Raw genomic sequence first — 21752 nt, 5'->3', positions numbered from 1 at the left:
GGAACGAGCTGGTACTGAGTTCTGTTCTGTCTTGTTCTGTTCCATTCCGAGGCTAGAGGCAGACACTGGACCGAGATCAGTTTTTCTTTTGTGGCCGTGTGTCCCTGCCAAGAGTCATCACTACAGGGCGTAGGTACATATCTCCGCAGGGTCTGCAATGGAAATAACAACATCCTGCTCCGAGAACACACCTCCATAAACCATAAGTGCATAACCATATTTGCACAGAGCAGTGTATGTTCAGATTCATTTCAGGATTGAATAAATGCCACATTAAAACTAACCACGAATAGTGGAAGTCCGACCATACAGTTATGAAATAGATCACCGCAATAGAAACCAAATATTTCGGGTCACTTCAGGTCACATGTACTGTATGACACGCCAAATATTGATTACGTGTTTGACCAGCTCTGACTGACCTTAAAAACCATGTCAGTGTCAGTGTAGTAGTACCATGGCACTACTGAATCCAAACAGTGGGTGATCAAAAGGGCTCTAAAAATAAACAAAGCACCCGGGGGCACCTATCGCGGAGCTGTCTAGTTTTGTTCTATTTTTTTTGTGATCAAATGACAACTCGTCTTTCTCACAAAAGAAAAATGATGCAATGTTGAGAGGGTGACTGCCTGCCTGTGGGAAACTATGAGCCAGGCAATGGAAGGAGCTGAAGCATACTAAAATATGTTCAATTATTTACAGACCAGATTTAGAGAGAGCCATGTGTGACATCACATAGCCCAGGAATTGGGAGCACCGGTGCTCCTAAAAGGGACCCATGCAAACTCACAAACCCACACCGAAGATGCTCTCCAAAAGGCTGCTTCATGATTTCTATTCAGGACAGTTATGAATGGTGGTGAAATATCAATTCAACACAGCTGCCAAAAAACTGCACCCTCCACATACAGCTCAATTGTAATTGCTTTTCGTATGAATCAACCACAGGGACAAGTCATGCTGAGCTTGTGCAAGCCACTATTTCTTGGATCAGAGCTGGACCGAGAAGCAGAGGGAAAAAAGAGCTCTTACTCTTCATCCTGAAGCCTCTCCTCGTCTTCCTCGGCTTGGGCCTTGTTGCGCACTGGAGCCAGCCCCTCTGTCTTTGTGTTGTAGTTGTGGAAGCACACGTTGAGCTTCTCATCGAACTCGTTCACCAGGTCCTCCATGGACTTGAAGCTCATCATCTCAGAGAAGTTCTCCAGCTCGGAGAAGTCCTCGCGGACGAGCGGTGCCAAGGGCATGGTGGTGATGTTGGAGCTGCTGCCGTACGGCCGCCGGGGACTCGACTCGAGGTCCTCCAGGCGGCACGGCCGCAGGTCCTCAAACTCCTCGTCCAGGCACACCAGCGGGGCCTCCATCCTATCTGCCGGTCAGCAAAGCTCAGTACCCAGAAGCCTATCCCCTACAGGGAGAGGAGAGCAGAGGAGGAACATGCAGAGAGGAGAGGAGACGATAGGAATGGGGTGAGAAAAGTAGAGGATGAACATGGAGAGAAGAGGAGAGAAGAAGAGATCAGAGACAAGGAGAAAAGATGTGAGGAGAGGAATGGGGAGGGCAAAAGAGAAGAGATGATGAAAGAGGAGAGGAGAGGAGACAGGAAGATAGATTTAGGGTTAGAGAGAAGAAGATAGAACATGGAGAAGAGTAGAGTAGAAAAGTGTAAATAGACAATAGAATTAAGCATGAGCCCAGAGAGGGCAGGAGAGGGATGATGAGAGCACCAACATGGGAGGAGTGGGGACAGGAAGCGGGTGGAATAAGCATTAGCCAGTTTCATTAGGCTTAATTGTTATTAGTGTTCATCAAATACTGCAACAAAAAATGCATTGCAAAGCTAATATAATAAATATAAATAGAATATAAAACATATACAACAGGATGACAGGATATATGATTGCAGATGTATGATGGCAGATACATGACTAATTCCACTTCATACAATATTTATCTTTTTTTCAAATATACTTATGTTTGTTACTTTCAGGAGAGCAGGTCTAAGTATTATAAAATAATAATTACAATCTTAACTAAAAACTGACAATTATCTGACAGTCTATTCTCAAAAGACAACAAAAGTATGTGTAATTTGCTGTTATGTTGCCCTCTATTTCTTGTGAGAAAGGAAAGATATTTTCCAGACAAGAATTTATTTATTTAATTTAATAATTTAATGTGAATTTAACACAATTATAAATTATTCTGTACTAGTAATGAACATATTGAAAGCAGCAGGTAATGGCCACCCTACGTATTGCATCAGCTGTTCTAGGCTACAGTACCTCGTCAGAGTCGGTGAATGAGAGCGCTAATGGCTTCCCCCTCAAAGACGGGACAGAGAGCTTGGAGCAGACAGAAATCCATTCCAAACAGCCTTGCTCAAGCTTTTACCTTCCCATTACACTACTCAGCACAGTGCCTACTCATCAACTACATATATTATTGATGTCAGCTGTGTGTGTGTGCATGTATGCATGCGTGTGTGGGTGTGGGAGTGTGTGTGTGTGTGTGTGTGTGTGTGTGTGTGTGTGTGTGTGTGTGTGTGTGTGGATGAAGAGAACAGGACAACAAAAAGAAGAGAGAGCTCTACTGTATACTACTGTATGTCTTTCACCTTGACATCATTTTGACCTTGACCTTCACCTGACTCAGATTCGTAATTCAATACCGATAACCTCAACCTTCATACAAAAGTACAACAAAGTTCCTTTGTAAAACCAACACTCTGAACTACTCTGTAGCACCTCTCTAGAATACACCAGTCTGTACACTGGGTCTCACATTACAGTGAGAAAATATCATATCACTGCTCATGTACTTGTATATCTGTAGACAAACACCAATGTAAAACAGAAATATTTAGCGTTATAGAATTACATGTCTTTTATGATGCCTTGCCTATTTCAAATGCACTATGCTGTACTACCATTGGTTTGGGAATCATTTTATATTCATATGCAAATAGATTGATAGATCTGGAAATGGCCAGAGCACCATATGGCTGTGATGACCTTTATGGTGAACATGGTGTGTTTACATTGGTCATTGTCAAGCACTGAATAGATAAGGTGCTGTGGAATGGCCTTTGCTATGGTGGGATAGATGGCGGCGTGAGAGAGAGAGGGAGAGAGAGAAGGATGGAGAAAGAGGGATGGAACAACAGTTTTGTCATTTCAAATGAACAGATAATCAGAGATGAATTCCATGGTGACCACTATAGCCCAAACTGATCTGGTGTATTATTTTTTTTTTCCTCAAAATAAATGCTGCTGCTGTATCATATTAGAATTTATTATAGCATTTCATAAACATTCTGAGCGGCATGAGAATGAGCCAGCAAGAGAGGGGGGAGGGATAATGGCAGATGAGGATGAAAAAGAGACGGGAACCATGGTTACATATGTACAAGGAGAGTAAAGATGGAGGACAAGCAGTAGAGCAGGGATGAAAACTGAACATAGAGGATGAGGAAAAGGGTGAATATAAGAGAGGGGGACAGAGAGAGAGAGGGAGGGAGGGAAAAAAGATGGAGGGAGGTAGAAAGAGAGCATAATAAAGAAAGGATAGAGGATGGAGGAATAGAGGAGCACATTACCTGCTACAGTTTCCAAGCTCTTCCTCTCGTCTCACTGGTCTCAGAGTGGAGCTCCCTTCTAGGCAGTGCAGGTTGGGAGATAGACCACCTTCATCTGCAAATCTCAGCACTGGGGAGGCGCAAACACACAGCAGCCACAGTCATTCCTCACCCAGCCGCCGGAGAAATGCGATCAAGAGAAAGACAGAGGGCAGTGCAAAGAGAGAGAGAGAGAGAATATGAGTGAGGGAGAGAGAGAGAGAGAGAGAGAGAGAGAATATGAGTGAGGGAGGGAGAGAGAGAGAGAGAGAGATTTGCACACATACACAATGGCTGCGCTGTGCTCGCTGCTCTGTTCTCCTCTCCTCTGTCTAGCCCACAGCCCCCAGTCTGCAGAGCCAATGACTGTTGTTTTCGAATCAATAGGCAGCAGCCCTCACTCGCTGAGCCTGCGCATCGCTACGGAAACTGACGGCATCACTGCCCCCTCCCCTCCCCCCCCCTCCTCCCCCTCCTGCTTTTGCACTTGCTCCCTTTGTCCACGCCCCCCTCCCTCTCTGTCTTCCCCTGTTAGCTGGCTTCAATTCACCGATTCACCAATTCACCGCCGGTCCATGCATCCACCAGGACACTACCTCTGGGCCACACAAGCACCACTGTTTCCATTGCTAATGGTACCAAGAGCATTTGCATCCCTACTTGGCACTTCTTGGAGGCTTGATGTAGAGTAGCTGTGCTATATAGCTCTAAGCCTATAACAGAGAATCTGAAGTCACTGACACGCCAATCCTAGAGATATCTGGGGCAGACACAATGGATAACCTACTCTGATCCTTCAGCCCATCCAGCTTTCTTTATATATATATATATATATATATATATATATATAGAGAGAGAGAGAGAGAGAGATATGCTTCTATATTTCAATGTTCTATGTTTTGGCAACACATTTTTTCCCATTTAAATTGCCATGCCAATAAAGCATATTGAATTGAATTGAATTGAATTGAATTGAATTGAATTGAATTGAGAGAGGAGGAGAGGAAAGGAGAGAGAGAGTGAAAAGACAATAGGGAAGGAGGGAGCAGCTGGCATCTTGTTGGTGCCATTGAGCTGTCAGTTTACCTCCGGCGTCGACCCACTGATGCCCCCGTAAGAGGCCCATCTCCCCTCCTCTCCCCCACCTCCTCCTAATTCAGCACCCACAGCACTACACTGCCACCAGCTCTAATCTCCTGGACACAGTCACTGGACACACCAGCTCCTCTGAAGACCAGACACAGACTGTACATAGAGCAGAGATGCTGTTTCACCATGAAAGGAGGTCACGTTGGGGAATTTAAAAATTGAAAGTACATTTGTGGGATTTTTACTGATTGTCTCGTCACCCATTTGTTTAGAAAGATTGCATCCAGACTATTTGGAGCTCATGGCATTTACAACAGTGGCTAAGATTATATGGTTTTAAAATAGCAGTGGTGAGTCACTAATGGGCGGCTGTTCACATTCACATCAAAATAGTCAAGCGAATAGAAAATATATACATAGGCTATTCAAGAAACAACTCAAGAGAAATTGTAGTCCCTCCACACATTTTTAACAAAATATTCTAACAAACAAATTAGTGCATTAGTAATAATAAAAAAAGCATATCCAAAAAAAGCACTACAGGACAAATTGTAGTTCCTCCGCCACACATTCTTGGAAATCAGGCAGTCACAATTAAGACTTTAAGAGAAAGGAGAAGAGGCCCCTCCGTCGTCATGGATACTTGGGGTGTCCAGCTGAGTAGCCTGCAGGACTAAATTAGTCAGATAAATCAAAGGACAAGAATCTGTTTTAACCCAAAGGAAAATTTCTTGTCTGGAAAATATCTTTCCTTTCTCACAAGAAATAGAGGGCAACATAACAGGTCATAAGTGTTACTGTAAAAGGTGTGGGTTTTTTGAAGACATTTACACAAATTCTCTATATCAATGAACTAAACTCACTGTTCTTAAACTAAGTGTCAACAAAAAACATAATCCTGAACTGAAATGGACTCATTTCACTTTCATCACTGGTTCCTTTCTTTGTTGAATGATTTCATCGAAGTTCTCAAAAAAATAGCTGATTAGTAAACATGTTATTACTTGCTATATCTCATTGTATCACTGTAGAGAATTCAATATCAATCATTATCACTTTATCAACACTGAATGTTGTCGCAAAAACATCCTTTATTTTAAGGCAATTAGATACAGGTGCCATTACATTATAATAGTTATCATTAATAATGTGTATGTTGAGGGTTCTGACTTCAAACGTTGAATAATACAATCTCCCTCCACATTAACTTACAGACCCGCTGTAGAAAATAAAACTTAAACATGCCAAATGGCAGCGGCATCACAAGAAAGGTGGGTACTTCACATATCTAAATATGGATAAAAATAAATGACACCTGGCACCCCTGGGAGGGCTCCATCTTTCTGAAGCCAGTTGAATCTATTGGGTCTTTAGAAACACTGCCATGCCATCTGCTACGGCGCAGTTTGTAAACTCCATTGCTTTTTTTAACAACAAGGTAATGCAACTAAGATATTTAAAGGCCTTGCTGTATGGCTTAGTCTCTGAGATAATGATACATTTAGGGTTTCATCAGACATCACAGCATACAGTATGGATGAATCTATCAATAATGTGTTAGCTCTAGTTCTCTAGCTAGTGTGTCCCCAGCTACATTTCCAGTCCATGTAAAAGTATTTCAAAAATATATTTTGGAACTTTGACATCATTACATCAGGCAATTATACAACCTGCTTGAGTTTTGAAAGTCATCAGTGTGAGATCATCCTGGTAATGTTCAACAATGGAGAAAATCAATTGTTTATCTGGAAAATTCCAATCTGTGCTGAAGATGGAAAACAAGTAGCTTATTCACTGCAGTGCTTGCAGGACCTCTAACAGTCTATAGAGGGAGCAGTTGACATGTAAAATACGCTACTGCACTACTGAAGACTAAGCAGCAGACGCAGGGCACTGCATCAAAGACAGTTTCTTACAACACCAGCCACAAGGATGAGGCATTTTAGTTGGTGTAAACCCCTATTAGTGCTTTGCAGAGGGGACAGAGTAGCCCACACAGCTTCATTACTTGAGTAAAAGTGCACCCTTTGCTAAATTTTACTCAAGTACAAGTAAAAGTACAACAGTCAGATGTCTACTTAAGTAAAAGTACTGAAGTACTTGTTTTAAAAGTACTTGAGTATCAAGAGTACAAGAGTAGCCTACATTTTCTAAATATTGCATTAATACTGCCACAGTGCTTACATTTATGTACAGAAACGTCCTACATGGAGTTATGAAACATGTTAATGTTAATACCTTGGAGAATGTAAAATGAATTGAAAGTAAAATCATGTCATTTTCATCTTTTTACCATGTTGCCAGGGATGGGCAGTATTTCTAATACATGAATTTAAAATATATATTTCAAATACAAAATACTATTTTGTAATTGAAACACTTGAAGCAAAAACTATCATTAACTTGTTCAGAAAATTGAAATAGTCTGGCGAGGTGGGGCCACAGGTTGGCACATTCCCGGGATGGACCTGCTGCGTCTTTATCCATTGTTTTGTCCATGGTTTCGTCTCTGACCATGGAGTTGACTTTGGCGGAAAGCTGAAGGTGATTGCTAATAGGCTGTCCCAATCAGTGGCGCCTACCAATCCAATCACGTTTGAGAGGGAAAAAACAAATTGAGGGTTTCCGAGATTTTTCTTTTTTCCTTCTTTTTTAGAAGTAGTAACGGGTACTCACGGTTATGGATAGAAATGTAGTGGAGTAAAGAGTAGGCCTACAATATTTGCCTCTCAAATGTACTTGAGTAAAGTCATGAGTACACCCCAAAAATGATACTCGAGTAAAGTACAGATCCGTCAAAATTGTACTCAAATACTGTCACCAAGTAAATGTACTCCGTTACAGTCCGGCTCTGGTGCTTTGAAATGCTATTTGTCCTGTATAGGTCAGGCTACCTTTTGAATACTGTATGGAGTCCATAATCTAAGCTGCTGTGACAATGGGATAAACATATTTGTCTAAATGTGTGCTATTGAAACAAAATATTTTAGTCACAGCAGGTAGCCTACATTCCAAAACTCTATTGTATGACCCAATTCTCTGTTTCATGGATAAACTGAACACACACACACACACCTCTTTTCGATAGGCTGAACATGCTTTGCCATGACCAGATGTACAGTAGGCCTATTGCAGAACCCACAGTCAACACATCTGGTGATTGGTAACAATCCATCACTAAAAGAGCTGTCAATTTCACTGTTGAACAAAAAACTGCCTGTGGATAAATTGTAATAAATTTGTCCACAGGAAGATTACATCTTTTCGTATTCTGATTTTATACGGCCTAACCAATGTCTATAACTTTCCATAATAATTCATTGTAATATTCTTGGCTTGGAACAGCAATGTATTATAAATAATGTTGTTCAACCTCAAACTTGTAAAAAAAAGACAAAAAAACAGAACCAATAACGATTATCAACGGCAAGGGTGTTTACTGGTTGTACATAGCTGTCAGTCATCCTGTGGGCGTTCCCAATGCATGTGTCTGTGAGATCCTGGAGTACAGAATATGCTATGTTTTCAACAGGGACCTGTCACAGGTTACATGTGTGCTGCCGAAGAAGTAGAAGTAGGCTAGTAGTAGAAGTAGTCTAGCTGTGCATACATTGTGCCGAAGAATTGGAGTCTAGAAGAAAACGTGTTAGTGGATAATAACCAACCCACTCTCCTGGGCTGTTTTAAAAAAATGTTTTACTTTTAATTCGTTTGAAGTTAAGCTTGTTATGACTGCAATATAAACAGCAGGTGAGTCCATTCGACTCACTTTCGGTGGGACATGGCGGAGTCATCACAGGAGCTGACTGATATTGATCCGGATTTCGAACCTCTGTCACGACCCCGGTCTTGTACCTGGCCGCTGCCTCGACCAGAGTTCAATGAACCGGACAGCTCAAACACATCTTCGCCTGCGTCTTCGGTTAAACAGGAGCCTGGCAACGGTGTTGATTATATCAGCAACCAAAGTTTGCTGGAAGAAACAGAGGATGTCACCGACGAAAAAACAGTAGTTTTATGTAGAGATTTCCTGGAGAATTGCTGTCACCCTCTCACACAGCAACATCAACGGTTGCTGCAGCATCAGTTGAGTCCACAACTACTCCGGCAGCAGCAGCAGGTGCCTCCACTTTCGCCACCAAATGGCTCGAACTCCATCGTGGTCCCGTTCCAGAAAAAGGGCGCTTCTTCTAGACGGAATGCCTGGGGTAATATGTCATATGCCGACCTCATCAGCAAAGCCATCGAAAGCTCCCCTGAGAAAAGGCTCACCTTGTCTCAGATATATGATTGGATGGTGCAAAGTGTGCCTTACTTTAAAGACAAGGGAGACAGCAACAGTTCTGCCGGATGGAAGGTAAAGATGTGTTATCTCAATCAGATTTTGGTTAAAGAGGGTGCATTAAGATGGTTTGTTTGTAACTAGGCTAACTAAATCATCTGGCATCAGCTTGTAAATGCAAAGCAATGAATGAACTACAGTCTCTTTAAACAATGCACAGTGTGTGTGTCTGTCTGTTTGTCTCTGTGTGTGTGTGTGTGTGTGTGTATGTGTTAACATGTGTATGTGCAATACAAATGTTAGGGTTGTTTGCCATTATGCTGGAAGCAAGAGATACAACAACCTGTAGAAGTAGGTAGGTCAATCTGTTATGTTTGTAGTCTCATTCCAATGTCCTGTGGTGTGTGGCATTGATGCTAAAGAGGCCCATTTCTTGTAATATCTATCTGGATCGGACTCGTTTGGTCAACAGATTCCAATAATCCAAAAACAGTAGAAAAGTACTTTTAAAAGCACCAGTGCTTAAGAAGTATGCATCATTTTTATTCACATTAGTTGTGATAATTGTAATAATAGAGCTCAAGTCGCTTATAATGATATAACAATGGTAATCTATACAGTGGTTAATTTCACAATATATACACTTAGTTCAGTGTACTATTGAGCATTCTATACTGCCCAGGATAGAGGTTTTGAGAGGTGGCTGTGGAAATGTTTAACCAGGTTCAGTGTCATCAGATGAACCCCCTAACCCTGCGGGGGGAGCTTTGAAGTTCTGAAATAGATTTCCTCCACAGATGCCTCCTCCCTATGCTTCTCTTTCTCTCTCTCTCTCTCTCTCTCTCTGCTGTCACACTTAAATGCACACAAACAAACAGGCCCTGGCCTCAGAAATAGACACTCGCTCCAACAAGTCTCCAGAGCAAACAAAGAATCTGCACTCATCACAGGTGTCTCCTGAAGTAGAAATCCCTTGGCAAAGTAAACAAGGTGATCATTGCAGTTCAGTATGTAAGAGTTGTAATTGCAGTTCAGTATGTAAGTTGGGACTTACACTTATCAACATAAGCAATTAGACCCCAATATCACTCTAATTATTGGGTTGTAGTATATCGGGACATACTCAGGAGTAAGCCGCATCTCTGCAACACACATTTCCTTGTTTCCTTCTGGACTTGCATGGAGAATGTTAGTACAGCAGCTGTAGTGGCATCACCACCACGTGCCATAGAAGCAGCAGTAGTAGTAGTAGTAGTTGTGATGGTGGTGATGGTGTAACTTGGCCTGTGCCAATGTGTTTTCCAACTTCTGCATAGCAGTAAAGAAAGATCAGACGTGTTTGGAACCGTAAGCTGTGAGAATGTGTTTGTTCTTTTCTGATCCCATGTAGAGGTAGGAAACGCTTTAAACTTTAAAATTTAAAGTGCTGTTTCCTTTTCACCTCTGATTTACCACCCCTGATGGCATCAAAGGCTGCAGTATTTTCAGGAGACACCAAACCTTTGCTTGTTCAAATGTGGTTTCTTACCGAAGGCAGCTAGATAACAGATGAGATGACATTTTCACAACCTTACCAACACAGGAGAGAATGGAGACAAATATGCTATTTAGTGATCTGGTTAAGAGTGTGATATGATAATGATAACATTACACATAGTAATCACTCAAATTCCTTCAAATAGTTTTTTTTTTTTTTTAAAAAAACATCACATTTTAGCTATATTGCTTACAGCTTACAACTTCTTTGGGCCTGATTTGTTTGCACTCTGATCACACTCTGATCAGACATATTGATTCTGTTGGTGCAGGTATTTCAGGAATTTCACCTATTTTAACCCAAACGGCTCAACAAATACCACATCATGGTCAATGTGCGTCAGTCAGACATAGGAATTCTCAGGGAATTTTGCCACTCTGTAGACACACACACACACACACACACACCACACACAAACACACAGAGAGAGACATACACACACACACACACACACATACACACACACACATACACACACACACACATACACACACACACACACACACACACACACACACTAAATTTAGATCCCAACTGCATGTCCATTAAATGTTCCTGGTCAGCCCGACAATAACAGGAGGTGACACCGAACACCTCCATCATTGTGGAGCCCGTGGGTGGGGCCACGAGGGCTGCTGGGGGAAAAGCGTCACACATCCTCCATTCCTGAGCTGTGTTCTCACTTCCTCCCCGGCCGGCCCGCATGCTGCCAGCAGCTCCTCGCTCCCACAACACTGCAGCTCGTACACACTCTCAGCCCGGGGACAGAGACGTGGAGTCTGGAGGTCAGAGATGGAGAAATAGGGTGGGGGAGCTGGGGGCGCAAGCAGCAGCAGCACCCGTACCCACATTTGTGTCCTAAGTGCTCATGGGGACCCTGGGTTTGGGGTCATTTCCTGGTCCATCGCTCTCTCTCCCACTTGCTTCCTGTCACTCTCAACTGTCCTACCTACATAAAGGCAAAAGCCCAAAAATGGAGAAGTGAGGGGAATTGTATTGTATGTGTTTCCTGGACTGGGAGTATAAGATGGAAACTCACACAAGAGGACATTATGTGGGTTCACAGTTGGGCGTCGTAGCAGCTAAGCCCAGGGTGAGTGGTGAGGAGAGACAGCTTGACATGACGTTTGGCCTTAGACGTTGAGTGGATGGGATGTTGGAGAAATATAGGCAGTGATCTTAAGGATAGTCCATGATTCTGGCAAAAAGGTTTTGGTATTTTGAGCTCAACAACCAATCAAATTAATCAGTATGATATGATTTTACATTAAGAATACATTTCACAGACCACTTTTGTGCATCACGGTATCGCAAACGTGTTTGGCCATGTTGATTTGCCCCCTTGCAGAGCCCACTGAAGCCCTGGACTCAGGGTGAGCTGTGCACTTTCCTGTGGTCCTGGTCCCCACAGTGAGTGATGATGCACTTCCTGTGGAGAGTCTGGAAAATAGCAGCATGCACGTTACCACCTCCTCCTCCCATGAAAACACAGGGCAGGGAGAGAAAAACACACACACACACACACACACACATACATGTACACACGTTCACATGCACACTCATGCAAACACACACAAGCATGAGAGCAGTCAGACAAAGAGGAGAGAAAAAAGAGCCAGAGGTTGAGCAACACTCTCCCATAATCACACGCATGCAAACACACACAAGCATGAGAAAAACAGAGAGATAGGAGAGAATAGAGTCAGAGGGAACACAGACAGACACACACATTAGCAAATCAGTGAAAGGGAACAGTGTGTGAGAGAGACGCCTGAGGCACTGGTCCAAGACATGAGATCTGCTGCGAATTTAGCCTCTAGACATCGCTTACAGACAGATTTGCAAACACACTCACACATAGACACACACACACACACACATCATGTATAAAACCACCTCTTGCATGAATTTTATTGCCATGTGATATGAGAAAGTCATCCTCAAATGCTGGGCATATTGACTTTTTAAATCACTTTTTATCACAAGAGCCGGAGTTCCAGTTATACCATTTCAGGGAGTAATGACATTCTCTCCAACACACAGTAGTGCTGACGTACTTGGTTTACTTTTGGCATACATTATATAAACAAATTACCAATGTATGATGTATGTAGTCAATCGCTTTAGTAAAAGCCCAACTCTCTTATACTGTAAAAATATTACGTACTACATGTGACATTTGGAATCTATAACACTGATCATATATTATGAGCTCATAAAACTCAAGTATTGATGTCATTACTGCACTGGATTGACAGAGGAGAGGAGCACTGTTAACATTTCTTGAAGAGTCCCGGGGGGCTGGAGGTCCCACTTCCTGCCTCTAACAGTACACCAAACATGGCTGTTTAGTTAGCCGATCCAGGTGAGGGTGATAGCCGCGCTCTCTGTTAGCCAGCGGTTTGCAGGGCCCCTCGCCGGGCTTCCCCAGGGGAGAGTGTGGGGCGCTGGGCACAGAGGAGGGAGTGTTCCCTGGTGAGTGGCACCTTACTGGAACTTGTTGTTTTTCTCAGTGGTCTGTGACCTGAACGTTTGCCACACCTGCTCCGTGTAGCCTGGTACACTAGCAAGAACTGTGCATACGCACACACACACACACACACACACACACTCACTATGCATATACACAGAGTGTTTTACAGGCCTTAAAGTTAGCGACTGACATCAGTATGCTGCCTTATGCCATGCATGTGTTGCGTGTGTTTTCATTCCAAAATTAGTACTATCTTCCTGATGGTCAATCTTTAGCATATGATAGGGCAGCCAGCAATAATATTTCTCTTATATGAGTTAATATGAAGAGAGACTGGAATGTGGTGTTCATGTTTTCAAGTTGCTTAAAAGACCTTTAACTGAACGTGGAATACATTTTTGGATCCCACACTTGGTCATCCACTCAATATTGGGTGTGAATGGAAACAATTAATTTGTTTGTGTAGTATCACACAATGCTAAGCAACAGTATGCTTGGAATTAGCTCACAAATTGCATCCATGTCTCCATGTATGGAATGCAAGTGGTACTCTGAGACGTCCCCGGTACTAGGCTCAGACTCAGGATGTGTCTGAAGTAAACCGGATGTGACCAAAGAGCGGATGACTGCAGGTCGAGGTGACCTTTGTGAGGAAAGTATGTGGGAAGCGAACAAATAGCCCGGTGGATGCCGTTTCTATCGTTACCGTACACAGCAAAGTTTAGCAAAGTTATTGCACTGTTCAATCCCTACACTGTTAACTTTTGCACTAATCATGCTCAATGCATCACATGGTCAGTCCATACCAGATTTTTGTAATCACTTCACATGCTCTTTAATTTTTACATTTCTGTCAGTGGTTTTATGTATATATCTGCTTTTTGTGTTATGGTTGTATAAGCTACTGGATGCCTAGAATAAAGTATCTATCTACCGGTATGTCTATATAAGTATCTATCTACGCGACAGAAGAATTTTTCTGATATGTTCTAAGGAGAGGTCAGACAACATTCTCAGAGGTGACGGACCCTTTTAAGTCTCCAAGGCTCATAATACTTTAATTGATGATCATTATCAGATGAAATACACATAGGCCTACACTTGTAATATAATGCAAATTACAATATTACAGTTACTGTACCGCTCTACCAATTGCGCTACTGGAACAGGAAAATGTATTCAACGGTTCATAAAGTGCTCCAGTGATTCCAGTGATATGCAATGTGAAATCCGAGCATTTGATGGATGCTATTTGAAAAGTCAGACAAATACACAGACAGGTCAGTTTATGAGGTGTATGAGGCTTTACGTTAGGTGGAATAGACTACACAAAACCAGGACCACCACAAAGACTCCATCTGATACACAGAGTATCATTTGTAAGACTGTAAATAGGCCTAGCATGTTTACTGACAAGATTTCATACTCTCAAGAGTTAAAAATGTAGATGTAGTTCTGTGGAGGAAAGCAGATCGTCACCACTTTGTTTTGTGTTCCACTGAGGAGTGCAGCTATGAATCTCCACCCAGATATATTATTACTGGTGTCATGCAGTAGGTTAAGTTCAAAGCCCAAACAGCCATATCAGCACCATCCAGCACTTCCTGTGTGAATGGGCTGGCAGGCAAAGTGTGCTGAGTCATACGCAGACGTGAGGAGGCTTCTGTAGTCTTTGTTTCTTTCTGACTGTCTGACTTTCCGTCAATCTCTGTTTCTCTCTCCTCTCACAATTTTCATGTAATTTCTTTCTTTTTTTGGCGGGGGTGGGAGGGGGAGGGGGTTGAGAAGGGTTGGAGACAAACAAACAGTAAGAAAGATGGAAGTACATATATCAGAAATAGTTGAGATTAGCGTTTAAACCTCCTAACTCCGTTTGCCCTTTTAACCCCTTAAGCACTGGGAAGAATTTGAGTTATTCTGCTAGGCCTATTGCTCTGGCTGAGGGAGTAAATCTGCAGATTACAGAACAAAGAAAGAGGCTGTTGTCAGCGTCTGTTCCATCTGAGCACTGTATGTGTCTCCCTCTAACGACGCTGCTTGATCACTCTGCCTTCTTGTTGTATTTTCTCACTATACTATCAGACCATATTCCTATCTCTCCCTCCATCTCTCTTCCTCCATCTCTCTCCCTCCCTTCTTCCTTATATCTCCCCTTTCCATCATCACCACTGCAGGCCTCGTGCACACAGACATCTGCTTGCATCACATCCTGTACTGTGGGGAGAGGGAGAGCTGAGACTGATAAGACACAGAGGGGGGGGGGGGGGGCTGATGGAGAGGCAGCTTGTCCTTACACAGTGTCTTCCTGGAGCCTGAGCCAGTGAGTGTGACAGACAGAGGTTGGAGGCCTCAGAGGAGAGAGAGAGGAATGCATGCAGGACAACGTCCTGTCTCCTGCCAGTCAGTCAGGGGCTATGACCCATATTCATTTGCTCGAATGTTCTCTCTGAGAGAGAGAGTCACTGACCCAGCAGACAATGCAAAGAATGGAGCATGCTGGCATGCAGAGACTTTTAAATAAAGCTTGGGCAATGTCTCCAATTGTTAAATGATTACACTTCCTCATCTGATAACTCAACATTCTGGATGTCTGTCCAGCTGTCTCTGTCCCGCTTCTGAGTCTGTACCCCAATCTAGTTAATGTCTCTCACCGTGAGAATACAGAGGGTCATTGTAGCGCAGACATATCTTACCACTACCTGTCACTCGGAGGACTGGGGCTGTTAAGTAAGTCAGCCAGTGCTGCCGGGCTCGTGTTACAGTTAAGCAGGCCGGCGTCGCTTCAGTGGCGTCATGTCTGTGTCCCCTCCCATCCCCGTGCCTCTTTGCATATGTCTGTCAACAGCCTTCACAGTCTGTGAGGGCTGGGGGGTCGTGACTGTGGGTGGGAGGGGGCTGGGGGGGTTTGTGGACGTCCTCTGTTCAACACAGTGTGGTGAACTCAGCGACCCTACTGCTGTGTGTGCACCAGGAAAACAACCACACCTCTCTCTCTCTCTCTCTCTCTCTCTCTCTCTCACCGTCTCACTCACTGATGGACCTTCCCTTTCTTTCTGCACCTCGAACTCTACAACCTCTCTGTCAATCTGTCTGTCTCTTTTTCGCTCCCTCCCTCTCTCTCTCCTTCCCTGTCTCCCTCTCTTATTGGTTACCTCCCTTCCATACCTTGAACCCTACAACCTCTCTCTCTCTCTCTCTCTCTCTCTCTCTCTCTCTGTCAAACACATGCATTTATACACACATAGAGTCCTACACTCTCCCTTCATCTCTCATTCTCTATATTTTGTTGGGAGTTTTCATCATTCATGTTCCTGTTTTTCCTGCTTCTGTTCACTTGTTTGGTCTTTCCACTCCCCCACCCTACTCTGTATGTAAGAGCAGGTCAATAACACTGTTGTGCACTGCCATGTTGTTGACCGTAATCTGGCAAGGTTTCATAACTGTCCCTTTCACCCTACATGAAAAATGTTTATTTGATTTGTAGTTTACCGTAGGGACAGGTTACACTTTTACACATGCATTTATTTCCATGTGCAGAATACTCGTTAATGTAAACTGTTTGTTTTCTTTTACCATAAATATTTCGTAGACTCAAACCCAGAAGAGGTTCTGCTTTGTAAGATGAGGGTTGGTGTTCAGAATCATGTTGTGTAAATGTTTTAAAATACTGTATGTTTGTGCATGAATTTAGTCATCTGGATCCAGACATAGTTACGCACTGTTGTTTGAAATAGTCTATAAACTCAGACTCAACCCAGAAGCTAAATGCACATCCCACATCAAGCTGAACATGGCTTGCAATTGTCAACATCTCTGCACTGGGTAGTCAGTCACTCATCCCAGTCATTCATTCCATTTGTATGCAGTCGGTTTCACTTGCAGGAAGTTATGGCAGAGCATCCAAGCCAAATGACTCCATTAATAGTAGACAGTGATTAAAGCTCTCGGGTACTTGGTACTTGAGTTTGAGTTTCTTTCTATGTGTTCGTCTGTCTTTTCTGTCTCTGTGCTCACAGTCAGAAGTTTGTGTCGCTGGTTTTGGCAGATGTGGAAATATACAGGTCAGACAAAAATATCATGGACATGGGTGCGCATGGGATGAGCTCATTCACCATACCCTGTTTATTTATATTTTGTGAGGAGCTTCTCCCTTGCATGAAAAATTCCACATAATTTTTTTGGAATATGTGTGTCTTCTGAGGTAATTTCGGAATGATTTATAATTTCAGGTTGAATATATGCTTTGTATATGCTTCTTCTGTGTGAGTGTGTGTTTGTTTGTTTTTCCCTCTTACAGCTCTGGATGAACACAGGGGTACTTACAATAACAAAATAACCATTTAATGTTTATTCAATTAGCAGCACTTCTCACAAAGTGACTTCTGCGCCAGAGTCCCGTACATGGATTAGGCCTAGTCCCAGACTAAATGCTTTTTTCAACTAACACTGAAGTTCTTTCATCAATGTTTTCTTTTAGTCTAAAACTAGGTATTTGAAGTTGGCCTTAGCTTGGCCGTGCATTTCATCAATATGCACTTCTGCAAACCAATGGCCTTAGTAGTATTAAGAACCGTTATTAAAATTGTGTCCACTAAGTTGCTGAAGAGTTGGCTAACAGTTAGCCAAAATTGGACAAGTTGGTTGTTATTTTCTTGGTTTGGTTTCTGCACAGCTCTAGATATAAACTGAAACAATATTTCTGTAGTATTTTACATTTAATCTCATTTCTTTTTACAATACTTTTCAATGTTAAGAAATATGTCTTGAAGAGTTAGAGAAAGAGTGCATGCTCTCATGCATTTCCACGTGTCTGTCCCCCCTCAAACAGAACTCTATCAGGCACAATCTCTCCCTCCACAGTCGCTTTGTGCGCATCCAGAACGAAGGCACGGGGAAGAGTTCCTGGTGGATGCTCAACCCTGAGGGGAGCAAGAGCGGCAAGCCCCCCCGCCGACGAGCTGCTTCCATGGACAACAACAGCAAGTTCGCCAAGAGCCGCGGACGAGCCGCCAAGAAAAAGGTACGAGGAGTACTTAGTACTTAGTCTCCCACACAAATAAACGGAGACACAGGTCACACAGAGGTCAATTAGATCCAGGCCAGAAGTGAAGACAATGGGGCTACAGTATTCTGTGTTAAAGACAGACAACTGGGCAAGGCTGTGTGTGACCTGATATATCAAATCTCTCCTATCCTTCGTGAGAACGCCATTTAATTAGTCTGTTTCTGTTGTTATACTATTCCCACCAAAAACCTTTTGTATGCATCTGTCTGTATACTTAAACCAAAGTTTTGCCAGTGTCACAGATTGTGCGATATTTAATTAGAATAGTCCTCAGCACTCAAGGTCACTCAATACTCCTGTGTCCCTCAGGTGTCACTTCAGGGGGTGATGGACGAGGACGCCCGCAGTCCTGTCTCCCAGTACTCCCCGTGGCTGGGGGGCAGTCCCAACTCTCACAGCAGCGACACCTTCGAGGAGTGGACCTCTTTCCGAGGCCGAGCGAGTTCCGACGCCAGTACCCTAAGCGGGCGCCGCTCCCCATTCCTGCCTGAGCCCGACGACCTGAGCGAAGGTGGAGATGCCCATCTCGGTTACCCAGTGGCATCGGGAGCAAAGATGGTGACGCCGCTGCCCAGCCTGGCCGAGGTGGCCGGCTCTCTCGGCCACCGCAGCCCTGAGAACACCATGATGGAGGGTCTACTCAACAACCTCAATCTTCTCTCACCCACGAACCAGCGTCAAGACACCTCACACGGCTCTCCCATGATGCAAAGCAACACTGGCTACCACAGTCGTATGGACGTATACGCCTTATCCTCAGCAGGCCCACCACCACATCCTCCTCCTGAATATCCCAAGAGCCTTTACAGCCAGACACCAATAAACAATGGCACCTCAGTCCCCATGCGGCCCCTGTCAGAGACGAAAGTGGGGGCTGCTGGGATAGGACGCTTCCTGGGCCACTACAACAACCCAGAGGCAGTTTCCCATGAGCCACCACTGCTGGGCATGGAGACCATGGTTAGCCATGCTGGTGTTGGTGGAAGAGGGGGATTCCGGACCCTCTACAGTGGGCAGGGGCACCCAGGGCATGTGGGCAACATGGCTGGTCCTGCACCAACACAGCCTCCACACCCTCACCATCATCCACACTCACACACATTGCCTCACCAGTACAGGCCGTTAAACCCTGCCACGGTCAGCATGAACGGGCATGTACCACAGGTCCTTGGTCACACTGACAGGTCTGGGTGTCTCAGTAGCGGCTCTCGGACCTACACACTACTGGGCCCGGCTCCTCCGCTGGGTCACTCGGGTGGGAATCTATCAGTGCACCATGGCAACAGGAACGGCTTTGTCCGGCCCAGACCCAACCAGCACCCAGCCCAACTCACCCGGCCTGAGCGGTTGCCAAGCGACCTGGACGGCATGTCCATCGAGCGCTTCGAGTGCGACATGGAAACAGTTCTTTATGATACCTTCATGGATGGGGATACAGTAGACTTCACCTTTGACTCCATGGGGATGTCACAGGGGCTTGCCTAGGGCTGGGTAATATGGCCACTAATTGTTATCATGATATATCAATTTCACATCAGTCCATAATAACCTGTGCACATATCACAATATATTTGAATCCACCCATTCATTTTTTTTTAAACCTGAAAAATAAAAGGTCTGAACTATGACATTAAAAATTAAACACACTGAAATGACGAGGTTGCCTTAACAAAATGTTTAGTTCAGTTTAAATTGCAAACTTCTTTTTCTCATAATCTTCCTGCAATTCCAATAATTCACCCAGTCCCTTAACATTTGTTTATCTAGCTAGGTGGCACAATCATTTCATAACTATTTACAGTGACTTTGTGTACTATGGCCTCCTCAGATGGGTAGATGCTTTATTTCAGTCTAGAGCTAATAGTACCAAAAGCCAGAGGTGTCTTTACTCTAACGGTGCCTGACAATATCTCTGGGCCTGTTCTGGAGTTAGCAAACTGCTAACTTGTATGTCATTGAATATATTTATTTGTAGTGCTTTATTTGATTGCTTGTCATATGTGGTAGGTTCTATAATTGACATATATGAGTGATGATATGAGTGCAGTCTCAGTGCAATGACATCCATTACTCAAACAGTAGCATGTCATTTGTCATTTCAACTTGTGGCTACATTATATATCTATGCAAAACATAAAATGAATTTAATTTATATATCAGTTATTGATGAACATTGTCTCACGGTGCTTTCCAGAACAGTGCCCTTTAGAGCAAACATACAGCGGTTTTGATAACATTAAGAAGCTCATAGATGTATAGACTCTGCCCAGAACACCAGCTGCATGTTATCCCACACACTGTTTCTAAATGTTTGTGTGACAGAAATGACTGTACATAATATAATTGTTTGACTCATTTTTGTCTATACTTTCAGGAGTGCTGGACCTATTTAATGAGGCCAAGTATAGTTAGTTTGTAGGGATGAATAGTGAAAAACTAGCATTATTTCAGGATGTTTGTTTTCTCTAGCAAGTTATTCTGTTAAATTAAATGAGAAAATAGTAAAAGTAACATTGTGACAGCCTTTACACAGTGACCTATGCTCTTCAGGACAAATGTGAGATAGTATAAAGATAAAGGCTTTAGGCTTCAGTGTCAATGTTGAATGTAAAACTAAGGAGAATTGTAAAATTGACATTGCAACATGGTGGCAGCCTTTAAACTGAACTGTAACTTAACTGTGTTCTTTTGGACAAATGTATGGAAATACTGTATGTTTCCGTATAAATAAGACATACCAACCCAGGTGACTGTAATAGTTCTTGATCATGTAATGTTGACATTTCATATTCCTATGCTGTATAAAACATGAAAGGATTTTTAAATGAAACTCTATTTTCTACATTCACCAAATGTTTCAGTGGGCAGAAATGTATCTGTACTTCTTAATTGTCTTGAACATATTTTCTTTAAGTTTGTATAATGTATGTTTAATGACATTTGTGTGTGAACTCTTTTCTTAATACTATTAAAATAGAATATTCATAATATACTACTTGCAAATTACTGTTCCTTGAGAATGTGCATATGAAGGAAATAATAAAAAGTTGGCTTTGTGGGTGTACATACTCCATTTTTTCTTAATTAAATTAGTAAACGTAAATTAAAAAGATGTTATTGCATGATTTGCAACTATTTTTATTGTGTTAATGCAGGGACATGGTTTTAGCCCTGTATCACACCAAAGCAGAAATGAGCCAACAGTCATGAAGAAAGTCATCTTTAGCATTTTCCCTCCTGCACCTTTTGCCTGCACAAATATGCAGATTAGCAGATGCAACATGCTTCATGCTCAGTTAGTCCTGTGCAGGGTGAGCAGTCAAGTGGATGCAGGGCCATTTAGCAGTGTGCACCCCTTCACAATAAAGGCCCCTAATTGGTTGTTGTTCTCATGGACACAGCCTCTTCAGTGATAGGCCAGTGAGATGGATGGATAAATGTGTGTGTGTGTGCATTTGAGTGTTTAAATAAGGTGCAGTGTTTGCAACACCCAACCATGATTAAAATGTTATTATGCGATTTTGATGGTTAATCATTGTGTGTTGTATTTATAACAGATGCAAGGATCATGGGAGATCCTTCTAGAAGTATGTCTCCGCTTCACACCTGAGTAAAGGATAAGGACTTGCCTGCGCAGTTCGACATGTGACATTGTTATTGATCGGATTATTGTAAAATTAATGTCCCTACCTT

General features: G+C 43.0%; 2 protein-coding genes across 3 annotated transcripts in view; one reads left to right on the top strand and one right to left on the bottom strand.

Annotated features, from left to right (window-relative positions):
* The window catches only part of fez1 (fasciculation and elongation protein zeta 1 (zygin I)), a 10341-nt gene extending 6336 nt beyond the window's left edge, over positions 1 to 4005 (bottom strand). The window contains exons 1-3 of one of the 2 annotated variants that reach the window (XM_042092188.1): positions 3901 to 4005; positions 3596 to 3704; positions 1033 to 1405 (exon numbers count right to left, since the gene is read on the bottom strand). In XM_042092188.1, the coding sequence (XP_041948122.1) occupies positions 1033 to 1361 (329 nt within the window). In that variant the 5' untranslated portion in view covers positions 1362 to 1405; positions 3596 to 3704; positions 3901 to 4005. Of the gene's footprint in view, positions 1 to 1032; positions 1406 to 3595; positions 3843 to 3900 lie in introns of those variants that run through there. The other variant, XM_042092189.1, reaches the window with a different exon arrangement.
* A 4184-nt stretch (positions 4006 to 8189) lies between these two features.
* foxo1b (forkhead box O1 b) lies at positions 8190 to 20784 on the top strand. Its single transcript, XM_042091747.1, has 3 exons — positions 8190 to 9059; positions 17823 to 18014; positions 18369 to 20784. The coding sequence occupies exons 1-3, from the start codon at positions 8484 to 8486 to the stop codon at positions 19542 to 19544; spliced, it is 1944 nt and encodes a 647-aa protein (XP_041947681.1). The 5' UTR covers positions 8190 to 8483; the 3' UTR covers positions 19545 to 20784.
* The last annotated feature ends 968 nt before the right edge of the window (positions 20785 to 21752 follow it).

The sequence above is a fragment of the Alosa sapidissima genome, chromosome 5, assembly GCF_018492685.1.
Source record: "Alosa sapidissima isolate fAloSap1 chromosome 5, fAloSap1.pri, whole genome shotgun sequence".
NCBI classification, from domain to species: Eukaryota; Metazoa; Chordata; class Actinopteri; order Clupeiformes; family Clupeidae; genus Alosa; species Alosa sapidissima.
Note: the sequence above shows the minus strand (reverse complement) of the source record. Positions and strands in the feature narration are given on the sequence as shown.